Raw genomic sequence first — 16,771 nt, forward strand, 5'->3', positions numbered from 1 at the left:
CAGTCTTCCAAGTAACTAGGACTACAGGTGCGCACCACCACGCCCAGCTAATTTTTGTATTTTTAGTAGAGACGGGGTTTCACCATGTTGGCCAGATGGTCTTGATCTCTTGACCTTGTGATCCGGCTGCCTCGACCTGTCAAAGTGCTGGAATTACAGGCGTGAACCACCGCGCCCAGCCCTAAAATTATCAGAACTGACTCAAGAAGTAAAAAGGTTGAAAGTTTAGACTGGGCGCAGTGCCTCACACCTGTAATTCCGGCACTTTGGGAGGCCGAGGCAGACAGATCACTTGAGGTCAGGAGTTGGAGACCAGCCTGGCCAACATGGCAAAACCCCATCTCTACTAAAAATACAAAAATTAGCTGGATGTGGTGCTGCGTGCCTGTAATCCCAGCTACTCAGAAGACTGAGGCAAGAGAATCGCTTGGACCCAGGAGGTGGAGGTTGCACTGAGCCAAGATTGTGTCACTGCATTCCAGACTGGCAACAGAGCAAAACTCTGTCTCAAAAGAAAACGTGAAAGTTTAGTACTAGAACTATTAAATTGAAGAAGTGGTTAATAATCTCCCCATTACAAAAATACATAGCCAGATGATTTGGCAGGCTTGTCTACTAAACTTTGAAGCAACAAATCATCTCAGTTTATACAAATTCTCCCCAACATTGGAAAAAGAGAGACTGCTTCAGCTCATCCTGAGAGCGGTAACATAACCCTGCTAAATCCAGAGATGTACATTACCAAAACAAAATCACAGATCTACTACATTCATGAATGCAGATGCGGAAAATCTAAAGACACTAGCAAATCAGTTTCAGCTGTGCATACAAAAGACAATACTTTACCTCTAAATTGGACTCTGGTAGGTATGCAAGCATAGGATGATGTGTAAAAATCCATACAAACAAATTACCACAGTAGATTAATAGAGGGAAAAATGTGATCATTTGAATAGATGTAATAAATGCATTTGATAAACTTAACACCCAAGTATAAGTAATGTTTTTCAGTTAGATTTTTTTTTTCTTCATTCTGATTGAGGGGGTATTGTTAGCAAGACTGAGGGGGAATATAATCAGAAACTTAGAGCTTTACTATTTTGGTAAGGGGCCAACAGACGCTGATGGAGAATCTATTACTAACCATAAGTGAGAGGCAGTGTAACAGTGGTTGAAAGGAAGGACCCTGTAGCCAGCTTTTCCTGGGATTTTTCCTGTTTCTGTCTCTTGCCTCCTCTGTTGACTGAGTCTTCTCTGTAGATGAGAACAATAATACCTTCCATAGGCTGTTGACTTGAGGCTTAATGAATTAATGTACATGAAATACATAGAACGCTGTTGATGCACAGTATGCACTGAAGTCAGTTTCAGTCATTTTTCTTAAAAATATTTCTTTAGAGACAATACCTTACTCTGTCACCCAGGCTGGAGTATAGAGGCACAGTGATAGCTCACTAACGCCTCAACCCCCTAGGCTCAAGCAGTCCTCCCACCTCAGCCTGAGTAGCTAAGACCACAGGTGTGTGCCACCACTTCTGACTAATTATTTTGACACAGAGTCTCACTCTGTTGACCAGGCTGGAGTGCAATGGTGCGCTCTTGGCTCACTGCAGCCTCTGCCTCCCAGGTTCAAGTGATTCTCTCACCTCTGCCTCCTGAGTAGCTGGGGCTACAGGCATGCACCATCACGCTTGCCTCATTTTTGTATTTTTAGTAGAGACGGGGTTTCACCATGTTGGCCAGGCTGGTCTCGAACTCATGACCTCAAGTGATCTGCCTGCCTCAGCCTCCCAAAGTGCTGGGATTACAGGCATGAGCACCGCACCTGACCCCAACTAATTCTTAAAATTTTTTGTAGAGGTAGGATCTCGCTATGTTGTCTAGGCTGGGCTCGAACTCCTGGCTTCAAATGATCCTCTCACTTTGGCTTCCCAGCATTCTGGGTTTACAGGCATGAGGCACTGTGGCTGGCCTCAATAATTTTTTTTAAAGCTTTCAAATAACGTATGTTATGTTTTAAGGCCATCTCCATCTTAGCCAAAAGGCTAAGTTAATGACTATGTGTAGACTTTGATAAAAGTGTTTTCCTTTTCAGATTACAAATTGACCCTTTTCTGTGTGTGTGTCCCCAAGGTGAGTGATTTCACGTGGAGCCATGATGGAACTCAAGCACTTATTTCCTATCGAGATGGGTTTGTCCTGGTTGGTTCTGTCAGTGGACAAAGACACTGGTCATCCGAAATCAACTTGGAAAGTCAAATTACGTGTGGCATATGGACTCCTGATGACCAACAGGTAACACCTCTGAAATGTGGTGGGTGTGTGATGTTAAAATCATGTGAGCTCAGAGGGAAGAAAGGGGCAGGAGAAGGGGAGCTGGTGCAAAAGCCTCTTTAAGAATCACAATGGAGGCTGGGCGTGGTGGCTCACGCCTGTAATCCCAGCACTTTGGGAGGCCGAGGCGGGCGGATCACGAGGTCAGGAGATCGAGACCATCCTGGCTAACATGGTGAAACCCCGTCTCTACTAAAAATACAAAAAAATTAGCCGGGCACGGTGGCGGGCGCCTGTAGTCTCAGCTACTCAGGAGGCTGGGGCGGGAGAATTGCTTGAACCTGGGAGGCGGAGCTTGCAGTGAGCCAAGATCGTGCCACTGCACTCCAGCCTCGGCGATAGAGCGAGACTCCATCTCAAAAAAAAAAAAAAAATCACAATGGAAAAGAACAATAAAACTGTCCAAGTAGGGCTGGGCGCAGTGGCTCACGCCTGTAATCCCAGCACTTTGGGAGGCTGAGGTGGGCGGACCATGAGCTCAGGAGATCGAGACCATCCTGGCTAATACGGTGAAACCCCGTCTCTACTAAAAATACAAAAATATTAGCCAGGCGTGTTGGTGGGTGCTTATAGTCCCAGCTACTTGGGAGGCTGAGGCAGGAGAATGGCGTGAACCCGGGAGACAGATGTTGCAGTGAGCTGAGATCGCGCCACTGCACTCCAGCCAGGGCGACTGAAAGAGACTGTCTCTAAAAAAAAAAAAAAAAGAAAAACTGTCCAAGTAAAAATTAAAACAAAAATTTTAAATGAATCATAAATTGGAGAAACAACATTTCCCACCAATATGGTAACAGTAATTTAACGTTTTAATTTTATAAAATGTGCATACACTTTTATTAATAAAATCTACATAAATATGCAGTTGATATTAGATTGATACAAAGCTAAAACAATCAGGATAGGAAATGGGATGTGTGGTATATTCCTACATCGTAAGACAACAAAGAAGCCCATGCATATGCTAAAAAGAGCTGGAGGGAAGTGAATCAAAAGATTATAAGCAGTTATATTATGCTAATGAGCCTCTGGTTCATTTTTTAAAAATCGAATTTCAAAATTTAATCTGCCTATTTGACTTTCATGAGAAAATAACATGTAAGAACAATACAATTCTATATTGATAATTCATTTTGGAGGACGAGCATGGTGGCTCATGCCTGTAATCCCACCACTTTGAGAGGCCAAGGCGAGTGGATCACCTAAGGTCAGGAGTTCGAGACCAGGCTAACCAATATGGTGAACCCCTTCTCTGCTAAAAAAAATTACAAAAATTAGCCAGGCATGGTGGTGGGCACCTGTAGTCCCAACTACTCAAAAGCTGAGACAGGAGAATTGCTTGAACCGGGAGGTAGAGGTTGAAGTGAGCTGCGATTGTGCCACTGCACTCTAGCCTAGACGACAGAGCGAGACTCCATCTCAAAAATGAAATGAAATGAAATGAAATGAAATGAAATTCATTTTTAAAATATAATGATTGACTAGTTAAAACCTTTGTAAATATAAAACTTGTGTTTTCCTTGTACAGCAGAGTACGTATAATGCCAGGATGTTTTGTAGCAGAGATTTAAGTTTATTATTGGTTAAAGAAACCAAGCAGTGTAATATGGAACCATAACTTTCATATTTGAGCCACTTTTTTTTAACTGAATTGCTTTCCTCTAGTCACTATATATTTAATGTTTCATTTTTCAAGTAAAAAGGCAAATATTTTTTCTCTTCTCAAAATTGGTATTATGAGATTTATGAAAAGGTATTTTCAACTCCATGTTTCTTCCCTTGCTTTCCCCCAAAGACTTCCAATTATCCCTAGTATTTGTGTGTATTTATATGAAATGCTTAGATTCGTTTATTGTAAAGCTGCATTTTTATAGCTTTTTACTACCCCCAGAGTCTCAGAAGTGTGTTGCATTAAGTGACCTTGCCCAAGTGACCTTGCCCAAGGCACCTGTTGTGTCGGTTTCTCCTGTGTGACAAGGACTATGTATTATTTCCTGCCTAATCCGCAGGGCTTTTGTAATGATCAAATGAAGGAACAGATGTGAAAGCCCTTAAAAAGCCAGGAGTGCAAGTCTTGGCTTCACATTCTTTCCTCGCCTAGAGTGGTGGAACCCATGAGCCATCTGTGAGGTTCATCTCAGGGTCCTCTGATGAGTTGTACCAGCCAGTGTCCCCAGCATACTGTGCACATGTAGGACAGGCAGGGAGTCCACTGGGAATACAGCAGTGAGAGAGATGTGGCTCTTGCCTTTGAGGTACAATTGGACCTGTTGAGGAGACAGATCTCTCCTTACACAGAATACTGCTGCCATGGCTTGGCAACGTGTGGAGGAGGACTTCCCAGGAAGGGCTGGCTGTGACTCCCAAGTTGAATCTGGGGTACGTTGTTCCAGGCAGCCTGAGCAGAGTTCCAGAGTATTGACACCATAGTGTGCATGTACCACAGGGAGTGGTTTCCTGCTGCTCTGGAATGTGAAGGGGGACTCCTGGGGCTGGAGGAGTCTGTAGGACAATGGCCATGGGAAGCATGGAGACCATGCTGACGTGCCTGGCCTTGACTCTGTAGACCTTGGTGTGAGGAAAGAGCTGATGTGGCAAGCAACTGGGCCCTTGGCCCCAGCCTCTGTCCTGATGACTGCTTTTATTAACAGGTGGGATTTTCTTCTAGGAAAGTGCCCCCACTGCCTTTAAATAAAAGGATTGCAGCAGGGTGCCTGTTGTCTCAGCTAGTCAGGAGGCTGAGGTGGGAGGCTCACTTGAGCCCAGGAGTTCTCGAGACCAGCCTAGGCAACATAGCAGGACCCCATCTCTTTAAAAAAAAAAAAAATTAAAAAAAAGAAAAAAAGGGTTTGCAGGTCATTGAAGCAATAAGGACCCTGGGAAGAATTTACCACAGAGAAGATGTGTATCAGGCACTCTTGTCAGTCCTGTTTGAACTGGGACATAGAGCAGGAATACTCTTCCCGTCTCTGCCACTCATTCGTATCTGTTGCTCAGTTTGATTTTATTAATGAAAAAATAGTACAAACACAGTTTGTGCGCCAGCCTAATGGCTATAATGTCAGGAGTTCGGTGTGGAAAGCAGCACCTCTGCAGCTCAGGGGGCTCTGAACAGTGGACATGAAGGTAGAGCAGCAGGAAGCCGACTCAGTCTCTTCCTGCTTCCCCGAGAACTTTCTGCCTTTAATGTGAGTTAAAACAGCTTCCAGAAGTAAACCTCTTCCTCACATCTTGAGCTATTTTGGATTATAGTGGAATTTTAGGCTACTTCCTGTCAACTTTAAAAAATATAAGCAGTACATGGCTGGGCGCAGTGGCTCACTCCTCTAATTCCAGCACTTTGGGAAGCCGAGGTGGGTGGATCACCTGAAGTCAGGAGTTCGAGACCAGCCTGACCAAATTGGTGAAACCCCGTCTCTACTAAAAATACAAAAATTAGCTGGGCGTGGTGGTGTGCGCCTGTATTGTGCACTGTGTTGCCAACTTTCTGTTACGAATGTGTTCAAATGTACAGAAAAGTTGAGAAAAACCTTCCTGAAACAAATTGCCATATTTGCACTTTATATGTGTGCTTCCTGAGAATAAAGCCTTTCACCTGCACAGGCACCCCTAAGAAATTAGTAATGACATTATCTGGTATCTAAGCTATCTTTGTATTTCCTGAATTGTTACAGGAATGTATTTCATAGTCTTTTTTGGTTTTTTGGAACCAGGATCCAGTTTAATTCACGTACAGCAGTTGGTTGTTCTGTCTCTTCAGTCTTTTAGTCTAGAACAGTTTCCTTTTTTTTAAATTGACTTTTTCATGAAGTCAGTGTGGCTACCTTATAGGCTGTCCCCACACTCTAGATTTGTCTGATTGTGGTTACTCATAGTATCATTTCCTTCCAGCCCTTGTATTTCCTGTAAACTGGAAGTTGAGTCTAGATTAGAGGAGTAAACAGTTTTGGTAAGAATACTTTAAAGGTAACATATTCTTTACTCTGAACCACGCTAAAACTCTCATCCCAGTCTGAGGGTTGCTGAGTTTGATGGAACCTTTGTAAAAACAAAAGTTGCCAGGCACAGTGGCTCACGCCTGTAATCCCAACACTTTGGGAGGCCGAGGAGTGTGGATCATGAGGTCAGGAGATCGGGATCATCCTGGCTAACACGGTGAATCCCCGTCTCTACTAAAAATACAAAAAAATTAGCCAGGTGTGGTGGCACGTGCCTGTAGCCCCAGCTACTCTGGAGTCTGAGGCAGAGAATTACTTGAACCTGGGAGGCACTGCAGTGAGCTGAGATGGTGCCACTGCACTCCAGCCTGGGCAACAAGAGGAAAACTTTGTCTCAAAAAGAAGTTATTTTTCACAGTATGTTGTTAATGTCATCTACACTTAAACAGCTAATTTGTTCAAAGGATGTGTTTTACTTCAGGCTAAAATTTGTCTTCCATTAAATTGCAAGAAGGGAATGTAATCCTACTTGGAATCTATTTAGTGGGTAAGGACTCTATATTAGTTTGCTTGGGCTGCCATGACACAATATCACAGACTGGGCAGTTTCAACAACAGAAATGTATTTCTCACAGTTCTGGAGGCTGGAAGTCCAAGAACAAGCTGGTGGCAGGTCTGATTTCTCCTGAGTTCTGTCTTCTTGGCTTATAGACACCTACCTTCTTATTGTGTTCTCACATGGACTTTTCTCTGTGCACCCACATTTCCAGTGTCTCTTCCTCTTCCTGTAAGGACACCAGTCCTATTGGATTAGGGTCCCACCCATACTACCCCATTTAACTGTAATTACCTCTCCAAAAATAGTCACATTGGGGGTTCAATACATTTGTTCAACAAAATTCAGCATATGAGTTTTGGAGCATGCAATTCAGTTCGTAATAGACTGATAGAAAATATTTTGGAGAACAGAAAAGTTACAGAAGAAATAGTGATATAAACTCAGCTTTAGAAACTTGGGATATATTTATAAATAGAACGGGTTTTATAGGGCTTGGGAGCAAACCAGAATGACACAAAGAGAAAATGTCAAATAAATGTAAGTATGACTGGGAAAAATATCTGGGTCCTAAGTTGATCCAGAGTAATGCTGCAGCAATGAAGCTTTTGCAGTTCTGGAAACACCCAGTATCACAGCAGAGTGTGCCAGAGAGAATGTTTCATTGCCTCTGTGTTCTCCTTGGGTTTAGGAGAATACCTTGCCCCTTGATATGTGAAAGTTATTTGAGACATTGACATTTTGAAATATTCTTCCAGCATGTTTTGGATCTTAGCTAACTGAAAATTCACTTGGAAAGCCTTTCAACTAGAGAATGCGGTGAGAACCTGAGCTGTGTTTCCATGAAAAAGGTAGACTTGCCAATATGCCACCCAGCATTTCCAGGCTGAGTGTGGTCCTCCTAGGGCAGTGATTAGCTGATGTGACTGAGGCCACTGAGGATAGGTCAAAAGAAGAGCCCCATACTTCAGTTTGAGACTCCAGTTTGAATGTGGAAGAATTTTGTGGTAACTTCTGAATGAAAGTTACCACATACATAAAATGGCATGGGAAGAAAACCCTCTCCTTGTTCCTGCCCTTCCTGGGGGATCTCCAGGAAGCAGTCCCCAGGCATTTCTCTGCTGTGGAAGACAATGGGTTCTGCCAAGAACTCTTCCCAGACTGTGGCTTTGTCCCTGTGTCATCTCTAACACCCCATCTCCACAGAGCTCCTGCAGTGAGGCACATAAATAATTTGGGTGTGTGAACCATTTTAAAAATCATCTTAAGACAATTCCAGGGCGTTAAAGCTTATGGAAGTTAGTGACACCCATTTCCCCCCACAGTCAGGGTAGCTCCCGTCCTGGGTCAAGCAAAGATGTGTATCCTTTGTGTGTCTTCCGGGCATTTGCAGCTTCCCTCCACAGTCACTGGTTCCTGTTTCTTACCCCAGGAGCCACAGAGCATGCTTCTCTCTGGGCTCTTGGCCTTAGATGCGATCTCCTTGGCAGCCTGGTGCTTCCGTCCTCTGCTTGGCTACCTTGGTTGGCATCTTCTAGACCCTGTCAACACATCCAGGCACGTCCTTTCTAGCAATGCCTCTCCCAGCTGGATCTCACCTCCTCCTCCCATCCCTGTCATCTGCTTCCCTGGCTCTTACATGGCATGCCTTTCCAACTCGGTCCCCCTTCTGAGGTTCCAACCTCAGGCCTCTTCCCTTTTTCCTATCCTTTGGGTGATTTCTTCCACTGCCACAGCTGCATCAGCTCCCGTCTGTCCACTGCCAGCTCCCCACACCTGTCCCGCACTCATCGCTCTTGTCCTTCACACTGCGATACCATCACTGTCACCACCACCACCATGCCTGCAGAGCAAGTCCAGGTAGATGTAGACATTGCTCAAGTCCACTGTGGTCTGAACTTAGCGTCCTCTCCACCCCGCCTCTCCTCCCTCTGGCCCCTCAGTTGCACTCCTCTCTTGCTCATCTTGTATGCCCTAAACTGGGAATTGCTCATCGTTTGTGTCCTAAACTGGGAATCATTTATGCCCTAAACTGGGACTTTTGTTTTTTCTTTTTCTTTTTTTTTTTTGAGATGGAGTCTCGCTCTGTTGCCCAGTGGCACAATCTCAGCTCACTGCAACCTCTGCCTCCCGGGTTCAAGTGATTATCGTGCCTCACCCTCCGAAGTAGCTGGGACTACACAGGCATGTGCCACCATGCCTGGCTCATTTTTGTATTTTTAGTAAAGACGAGATTTCACCATGTTGACTAGGCTGGTCTCGAATTCCTGACCTCAAGTGATCCGCCCGCCTCAGCCTCCTAAAGTGCTGGGACTACAGGTGTGAGCCACCATGCCTGGCCTGGACTCTCTTTTCTGTACCTCCAACCTTCATTTAGTCACCAGGTCCTGTTGATTCTACTTCCTGTGTTTCTCTCTGGGACTGTTTATTTTTACTTAAAGTTTATAGATGATTGTGCTCAAACCAGCTTAACTGAAAGTATTTAAGGTTTCACATAACTTGACCAGAATGTGTCACTTGAAGGGAGGTTAATGGTTCTCCTGAAATACAGGTACAGATATACCTCACTTTATATAGTGGATGAAAGAATGTAGGTAAAGTGAATTTTTGAAAACATGATTATATTTTAACTACCCACCTACAGGAATCTCCCTATTTAAAGAATATTCTATAGAAATTGCCCTTGCGGCCGGGCGCGGTGGCTCAAGCCTGTAATCCCAGCACTTTGGGAGGCCAAGACGGGCGGATCACGAGGTCAGGAGATCGAGACCATCCTGGCTAACACGGTGAAACCCCGTCTCTACTAAAAAAATACAAAAAACTAGCCGGGCGAGGTGGCGGGCGCCTGTAGTCCCAGCTACTCGGGAGGCTGAGGCAGGAGAATGGCGTGAACCCGGGAGGCGGAGCTTGCAGTGAGCTGAGATCCGGCCACAGTACTCCAGCCTGGGCTACAGAGTGAGACTCCGCCAAAAAAAAAAAAAAAAAAAAAAGAAATTGCCCTTGCTTAGAAGGTAGTTGTTTTTGAAATGAGAATTCTTCACCTAGTACATGTTTTTGCTAGCAATATCCAGGTTTTAGTTTTCTGGGAGTAGAAGTAATATTTCTTTATAAATACTAAAACTTTTTAAAAGGAGAGAGTCTTAAATCTGGTATTTTCTTAGATGCTCTTTTTTTTTTTTTTTGAGACGGAGTCTCGCTCTGTCGCCCAGGCTGGAGTGCAGTGGCCAGATCTCAGCTCACTGCAAGCTCCGCCTCCCGGGTTCACACCATTCTCCTGCCTCAGCCTCCCGAGTAGCTGGGACTACAGGCGCCCGCCACGGCGCCCAGCTAGTTTCTTAGACGCTCTTAAAGCATGATTTCAAATAAAGTAGAAAGAGTTCGGGCTGATAAGTATTAAATAGTCACCATGATAAAGCTTTTAGCTTTTCAGGTCTTGGCACATGCAGTACTAGTAGGTGGCGTTTTCTTCTCTAGCCTCAGTGCTGGTTGTATTTAGTTTTGTGTTTTTTAAACCTAGAAAGAGGGAAGGTTTATCCTTTTTGCTTTGGGATGCAAAAGGGAGGTCCCAAATCCCTTCTCATCTGCTAAGGAGGTTTTGCACCCTGTGTGATCTGTTGTGTGCTAGTGTGATCATGTCCCTGAGGCCACTGGGTCTTCACGGCAGCTAGGCACTGTCAGGTCATTTGGGGAGAGAAGCAGTAACAGTCACTGAATGCCTGTGCACCTCTGGGACATCTGTGAGATGAAAGCTTTTTCATGTACATGTTTTGCAAGAAATAATGACCTTTATTTGCTATTTGGAGTGGAGTGGAATCAGGACTTGAGTAATTAGTGTAATAGGATTATTTAAAAGAATATTTTAGTACAGAATTTTAAATTCATTTAGTTCAAATGGTTTAAAAATAAATTTTAGGTCAGGCCTAAAATCATGCCTGTAATCTTAGCACTTTGGGAGGCCAGAGCAGGAGAATTGCTTGAGGCCAAGCGTTCAAGACCAACCAGGGTAATGTAGCAAGACCCCGTCTCTACAGAAAATTAAAAACTAGCCAGGTGCAGTGGCACATTCCAGTGGTCCTAGCTACTCAGGAGGCTGAGGTGGGAGGATTGCTTGAGCCTGGAAGGTCGAGGCTGCAGTGAGCTGTGATTGCTCACTGCACTCCAGCCTGGGGAACAGAGCGAGACCCTGTCTCAAATAAAATAAAAATAATATTTAAAAATAATTAGTATGCGGATGTCTTTCCAGAGATATTAAGGGATGAAAATGAACTGTCATAGATACTCATATGCAGGTAAACGTTAAAACATTGGTCAGTTGAAAAGAAAATTCATTCACTTTTAAAAGATAAAGTCATGACTGAAGTACCAATTTAGAACTCAAGGAGATTCCCTAACTCCCCAAAGTATCCAAGTAATAAGTGATTCTGGCAAGGCACAGTGGCATGTGCCTATAGTTCCCGCTACTCAGGAGACTAAGGTGGGAGGATCCCTTGAGCCGAGGAATTCTGGGCTGTGGTTTGCTATGTCTTTCAGGTGTCTACAATACAGTTTACTTCCTGGGTGCAGGGGACCACCAGATTGTCTAATGGGGGGTGAGCTGGCTCAAGTCAGAAACTCCCATTAAAGCAGGTTAAAACTCCCGTGCTGATCAGGAATGGGATTGCACCTGTGAATAGCTACTGCACTTCAGCCTGGGCAACATAGTGAAACCCCATCTGTAAAAATAAAAAAATAAGTGCTTCTGTAGGGATTTTTAAGTATATAATTTTTAAATTTGATTATGAAAAGTTTCAGTAGCATCTGAAAAATAAGGAATCCACATATTTTACATTTGCTTTTTTATCCCTTTCTTTTTTTCTTCTTTGCTGTATTTAAAGCGAATCCCAGATAGCATATCATTTCACCAGTACATACTTTAGTGTAAATCTCCTCAAAACGTGGCATCCTTCCATAACCACAGTGCCATTATCACACCTCATCTGTTCCTTTCTTGGAGGGAGGTTCTTGTTGAATTGAAGCACATAGTTTGAGTCTGGCTCTGCTCATGGCTCTGGAGGAGCACATCTGCAGCACTGGGGAGACACATGTCCCTGCTGAGGGCTTCCTTTGTCTTGCATAGTCAGAAAGGAAAAGATGGAACTTCAAAACAGTAGTATAACCCTTTGCTTTCTCAGCTAAAACCACCACAGTTTGTTTGTTTGAGACAGAGTTTCACTCTTGTCGCCCAGGCTGGAATGCAATGGTATGATCTCAGCTCACTGCAACCTCTGTCTCCTGGGTTCAAGTGATTCTCCCACCTCAGCCTCCTGAGTAGCTGGGATTACAGGCGTGCACCACCATACCCAGCTCATGTTTGTATTTTGAGTGGAGACAGGGTTTCACCATGTTGGCCAGGCTGGTCTTGAACTCCTGACTTAAGGTGATCTGCCCGCCTCGGCCTCCCAAAACTGCGCCCAGCCCACAGTTTTATAATGAAAAGTAATTTACAGGCCGGGCACAGTGGCTCACACCTGTAATCCCAGCACTTTGGGAGGCCGAGGCGGGGGAATCACGACATCAGGAGATTGAGACCATCCTGGCTAACATGGTGAAAACCTGTCTCTACTAAAACTACAAAAAATTAGCCAGGCATGGTGGCAGGCGCCTGTAGTCCCAGCTACTTGGGAGGCTGAGGCAAGAGAATCGCTTGAATCTGGGAAGCGGAAGTTGCAGTGAGCCGAGATCGCGCCACTGCGTTCCAGCCTGGGTGACAGAGCAAGACTCCGTCTCAAAAAAAAAAGTAATTTACCGATATTTGATGTATAAATATCAACTGACACATAGAAGAGGTCTATTCTTTGATAGAAAAAAAATCGAACTTCACAAAAGCAAAACGTCACAATTCATTATTTGCAAGGAGTTTTCTATTTGCCCTAAAAAAGCATTTTCCTCTGTTGTCCCTTTAAGGCTGGCTGTAAGCACAATTCAGCCTCAACAACTGCCCCTCCCAGAGCAGTTCTCACTCCCACACAGGGCCCAGAGCAGCTCTCACTCCCACACAGGGCACAGAGCAGCTCTCACTCCCACACAGGGCAGCTCTCACTCCCACACAGAGCAGCTCTCACTCCCACACAGGGCACAGAGCAGCTCTCACTCCCACACAGGGCACAGAGCAGCTCTCACTCCCACACAGGGCAGCTCTCCCACACAGAGCAGCTCTCACTCCCACACAGAGCAGCTCTCACTCCCACACAGAGCACAGAGTAGTTCTCACTCCCACACAGAGCACAGAGCAGCTCTCACTCCCACGCAGAGCAGCTCTCACTCCCACACAGGGCACAGAGCAGCTCTCACTCCCTCACAGAGCAGCTCTCTCTTCCTCCCTAAGCAGTTCTCACCTCCTCCCAGAGCAACTCTCTCCCTCCACCCACCTGGAGCAGCTCTCACTTCCTCAAAGAGCAGCTCTCACCTCCTTCCAGGAGCCTGCTGGTTTTGAATCCTGATGCTCAATACAAGAAAAGAACATGATAATCTCTCACGCAAGCTCTTGTAGTGAGTGTTTCCGTCTTAAAAAAATAAATCGGGCCTGGCGTGGTGGCTCACACTTCTAATTCCAGCACTTTGGGAGACCGAGGTGGGAGGATCACTGGAGCCCAGGACTGCAAGACCAGCAACATGGCAAAACCCTGTCTCTACAAAAAATACAAAAATTTTCGGGGTGTGGGGGCACACATGTAGTCTTAGCTGCTGGGGAGGCTGAGGGGGGAGGATTGCTTAAGCCCAGGAGGCTGAGGCTACAGTGAGCCATGATTGTGTCACTGCACTCCAGCCTGGATGACAGAGTGAGACCCTGTCTCAAAAAAAAAAACAAAAAAACCCACAAACCCACTAAAGTAAAACCCCACTGGTCAGCTCCTACACTGAAAACCCTTGCCAGTGACTGGTGAGTGCGTTGTAAGTAGGTTGAAGGGCTGGTAGAGTGGAACTGCTGCTGTAGCTCTTGGGGACTCAACTTTGCAATGAGATTTAGTCTACGCCAACACAAAGAGTGATCCTTTTTCTTCCCTCCCATCAGATCTGCCCATGACTTTTTAGTAGTGTGAATACTACACAAGGGAAACCCATCTTTATTTTAAGCCCTGAACTAAACATATATAGGAATGGTTCTTGTCAAAATCAGCAAGGAGCACAGGAATCACAGTTAGGAGGATGAATTGCTCAGGAAAGAAGTTGGGAGACAGCCTCCCACCCTTCAGGGCTATCTTTATCCAACGATTGATACTGGTTCGTTTTTAGTTATTTCTTTTTGCATGTATTTGAGAAATTCTGTCGCACTTTGTGGAATAAAATATATTTCTTTAGAAGAAACAGGTGCAGCTACTATGTTTGTAGTTTTTCGTTTTGTCAGTGTTTTGGTTGACTGACACGACAGTTAAGATGTCTAGAAATTAAGTGACCCTTTGTTATCTCTGGACTCAGGTGATGAATCACCAGATAGAGCACTCAGTATTAATGAATTATAAAATATGCTAAATAAAAATGTTTCTTGAGATTTACATTGAGTAAGCCAGGTGCAGTGGCTCATGCCTGTAATCTCAGCACTTTGGGAGGCTGAGGCGGTGGATCACCTTAGGTCAGGAGTTCGAGACCATCCCAACCAACACGGGGAAACCCCGTATCTACTAAAATGCAAAATTAGCTGGGCATGATGGCGCACAGCTGTAATCCCAGCTAGTCAGGAGGCCGAGGTAGGAGAATCGCTTGAACCGGAAGGCAGAGGTTACAGTGAGCCAAAATCGCACCACTGCACTCCAGCCCAGGTAACAAGAGTGAAACTCCATCTAAAAAAAATTAGGTTAAGAATAAAAGATGAGGCCGGGCGCGGTGGCTCACGCCTGTAATCCCAGCACTTTGGGAGGCCACGACGGGCGGATCACGAGGTCAGGCGATCGAGACCATCCTGGCTAACCCGGTGAAACTCTGTCTCTACTAAAAAATACAAAAAAACTAGCCGGGCGAGGTGGCGGGTGCCTGCAGTCCCAGCTACTCGGGAGGCTGAGGCAGGAGAATGGCATAAACCTGGGAGGCGAAGCTTGCAGTGAGCTGAGATCCGGCCACTGCACTCCAGCCTGGGCGGCAGAGCGAGACTCCATCTCAAAAAAATAAATAAATAAATAAATAAAAAATAAAAGATGAGAGGAATGTATTCATATACACTGGCTCTTGTTATGTATACCTTCTTAAAGTCAGTTTCTTGTTAATGCAATGTTAGATTTTCTTCATATATCTTCATCAGTACCACAGCATGATGATGGCTTTGGTTTTGACACAGGGACCTTGCCTAAATGCCACCATTTAGCCAGGTGGTGAACTACAAAATTGATCTTCCTAGGGTTCCACATGGCATTGCTGCTCTACAGCCCCTGCCCTTGACATTGAATATGTCCTTGTATGTGTCAGGAGGGGTAAGATGTGCTGTTTCACATGTGTTCACCACCAGGACAAAGGCTCACTCCTTCTGGTCAGGACTCTCTGGGCCCTCTTCTCAGCTGGACCTCAACCTTGGCCTCTAAAAACTGCACACTCCCAGCATAAATGGTTTCATCCACACCGTCTTTTTCCTTCCCACACACACACCCTGGAGCAAACACTGGCACAGTTTCTTTTTTTTTTTCTCTTTTTTCTTTTCTTTTCTTTTTTGTTTTGGAGACAGAGTCTTGCTCTGTCGCCCAGGCTGGAGTGCAGTGGTGCGATCTCGGCTCACTATAAGCTCCGCCTCCCGGATTCACGTCATTCTTCTGCCTCAGCCTCCCGAGTAGCTGGGACTACAGGTGCCCGACACCACGCCCGGCTAATTTTTTTGTTATATTTTTTAGTAGAGACGGGGTTTCACCATGTTGGTCTGGCTGGAACACTGGCACAGTTTCTAACAACTCAAGACCGTGTCCTGAGGATGACTGCTCCAGCTTTCTTACGTTCCTGCCTGGGAGAGAGGCTGCCGAGAGAATCAACTGTTTGATAGGGCCCATCTCCCAGGCTTTGTGAGAGAGTAGGGGCCTAATTTTGATAAGCTCCAGTTAGTAAAGCCAGAGAGCCTAATCACATTGACAGCCTCCTTCCTGCTTTTCAGTTATTTCTCCTTCCCTGGCTACAGCCTATGCCTCCCTCCTCCTCCCTCATTCTCCCTGCTGCAGCATTTATTATGGATTAAATATTTGTCCTTCCTGCATTAACTCAGGTCCCATTTGGCTTGTCATTGGCACCGGTCACAAGTGCTGTTGGGTCTGCTCGCACCACTGTTGCCCAGCCGCCACCGGTAGCACAGACCAGCAAGTCCTTTCCTCTCCGCTCGTTTGTTGAGAAGTTTATCAGTAGCCATGGGAAAAAATTGCTCTTTTCATCATATTTAGAAGTATATTTCAATGTGTTTTGAAGAGTTGTAAAATTTTGAAATGGGAAGGGATTTGAAGCTGACACTTGGGAGGCAGAATGATGAACCTTACTAAGGCGCTAGGACTCAAAGTAGGATGAGCCCCACTAGCTGACCCCTAGGCCCGATTCTTTGCAAAGGAAAGCATGTTTCCCCAACAGGCTCAGACTACACACCAACAGGTCAAGCAGATTCCAACGTCTCTTGGGGTCTTCTGATCAAAGTACACATGCACCTTCCCAGGCCTCTTGGTGAGTGGCTACCCTGGGCAGTTATGCCTTACTTCAAAGAGCTGATACAGGGCTATATTCCTGAAACATACCTTTTTTCCTCATTCAATGTATATTTAGATGTATTTTTAATAGTATATTCACATGGTATAAAATACTAAATGTTCCATAGGACATATGATGTAAAGATCCCTCCTTCTATCCCCAAGCTGACCAGAGGTAACGTGTTTTCAGTTACTTGTGTACCCTGCTGGAGATATTCCAGTTAAATGCCGTTTGTTGTTGTTTTGTTTTTTTTTTTTTTTTTGGA

The 16,771-nt window shown here is 45.1% G+C and overlaps 1 protein-coding gene across 1 annotated transcript in view; it reads left to right on the forward strand.

Moving 5' to 3' along the window:
- Positions 1-16,771, forward strand: part of TULP4 (tubby like protein 4) — a 219,632-nt gene that overhangs the window by 136,955 nt on the left and 65,906 nt on the right. The window contains exon 4 of the mRNA XM_011952762.1: positions 2,134-2,295. Coding sequence (XP_011808152.1) covers positions 2,134-2,295 — 162 coding nt within the window. The remainder of the gene's footprint in view (positions 1-2,133; positions 2,296-16,771) is intronic.

The sequence above is a fragment of the Colobus angolensis genome, unplaced genomic scaffold, assembly GCF_000951035.1.
Source record: "Colobus angolensis palliatus isolate OR3802 unplaced genomic scaffold, Cang.pa_1.0 Scaffold35, whole genome shotgun sequence".
In the NCBI taxonomy this organism is placed as follows: domain Eukaryota; kingdom Metazoa; phylum Chordata; class Mammalia; order Primates; family Cercopithecidae; genus Colobus; species Colobus angolensis.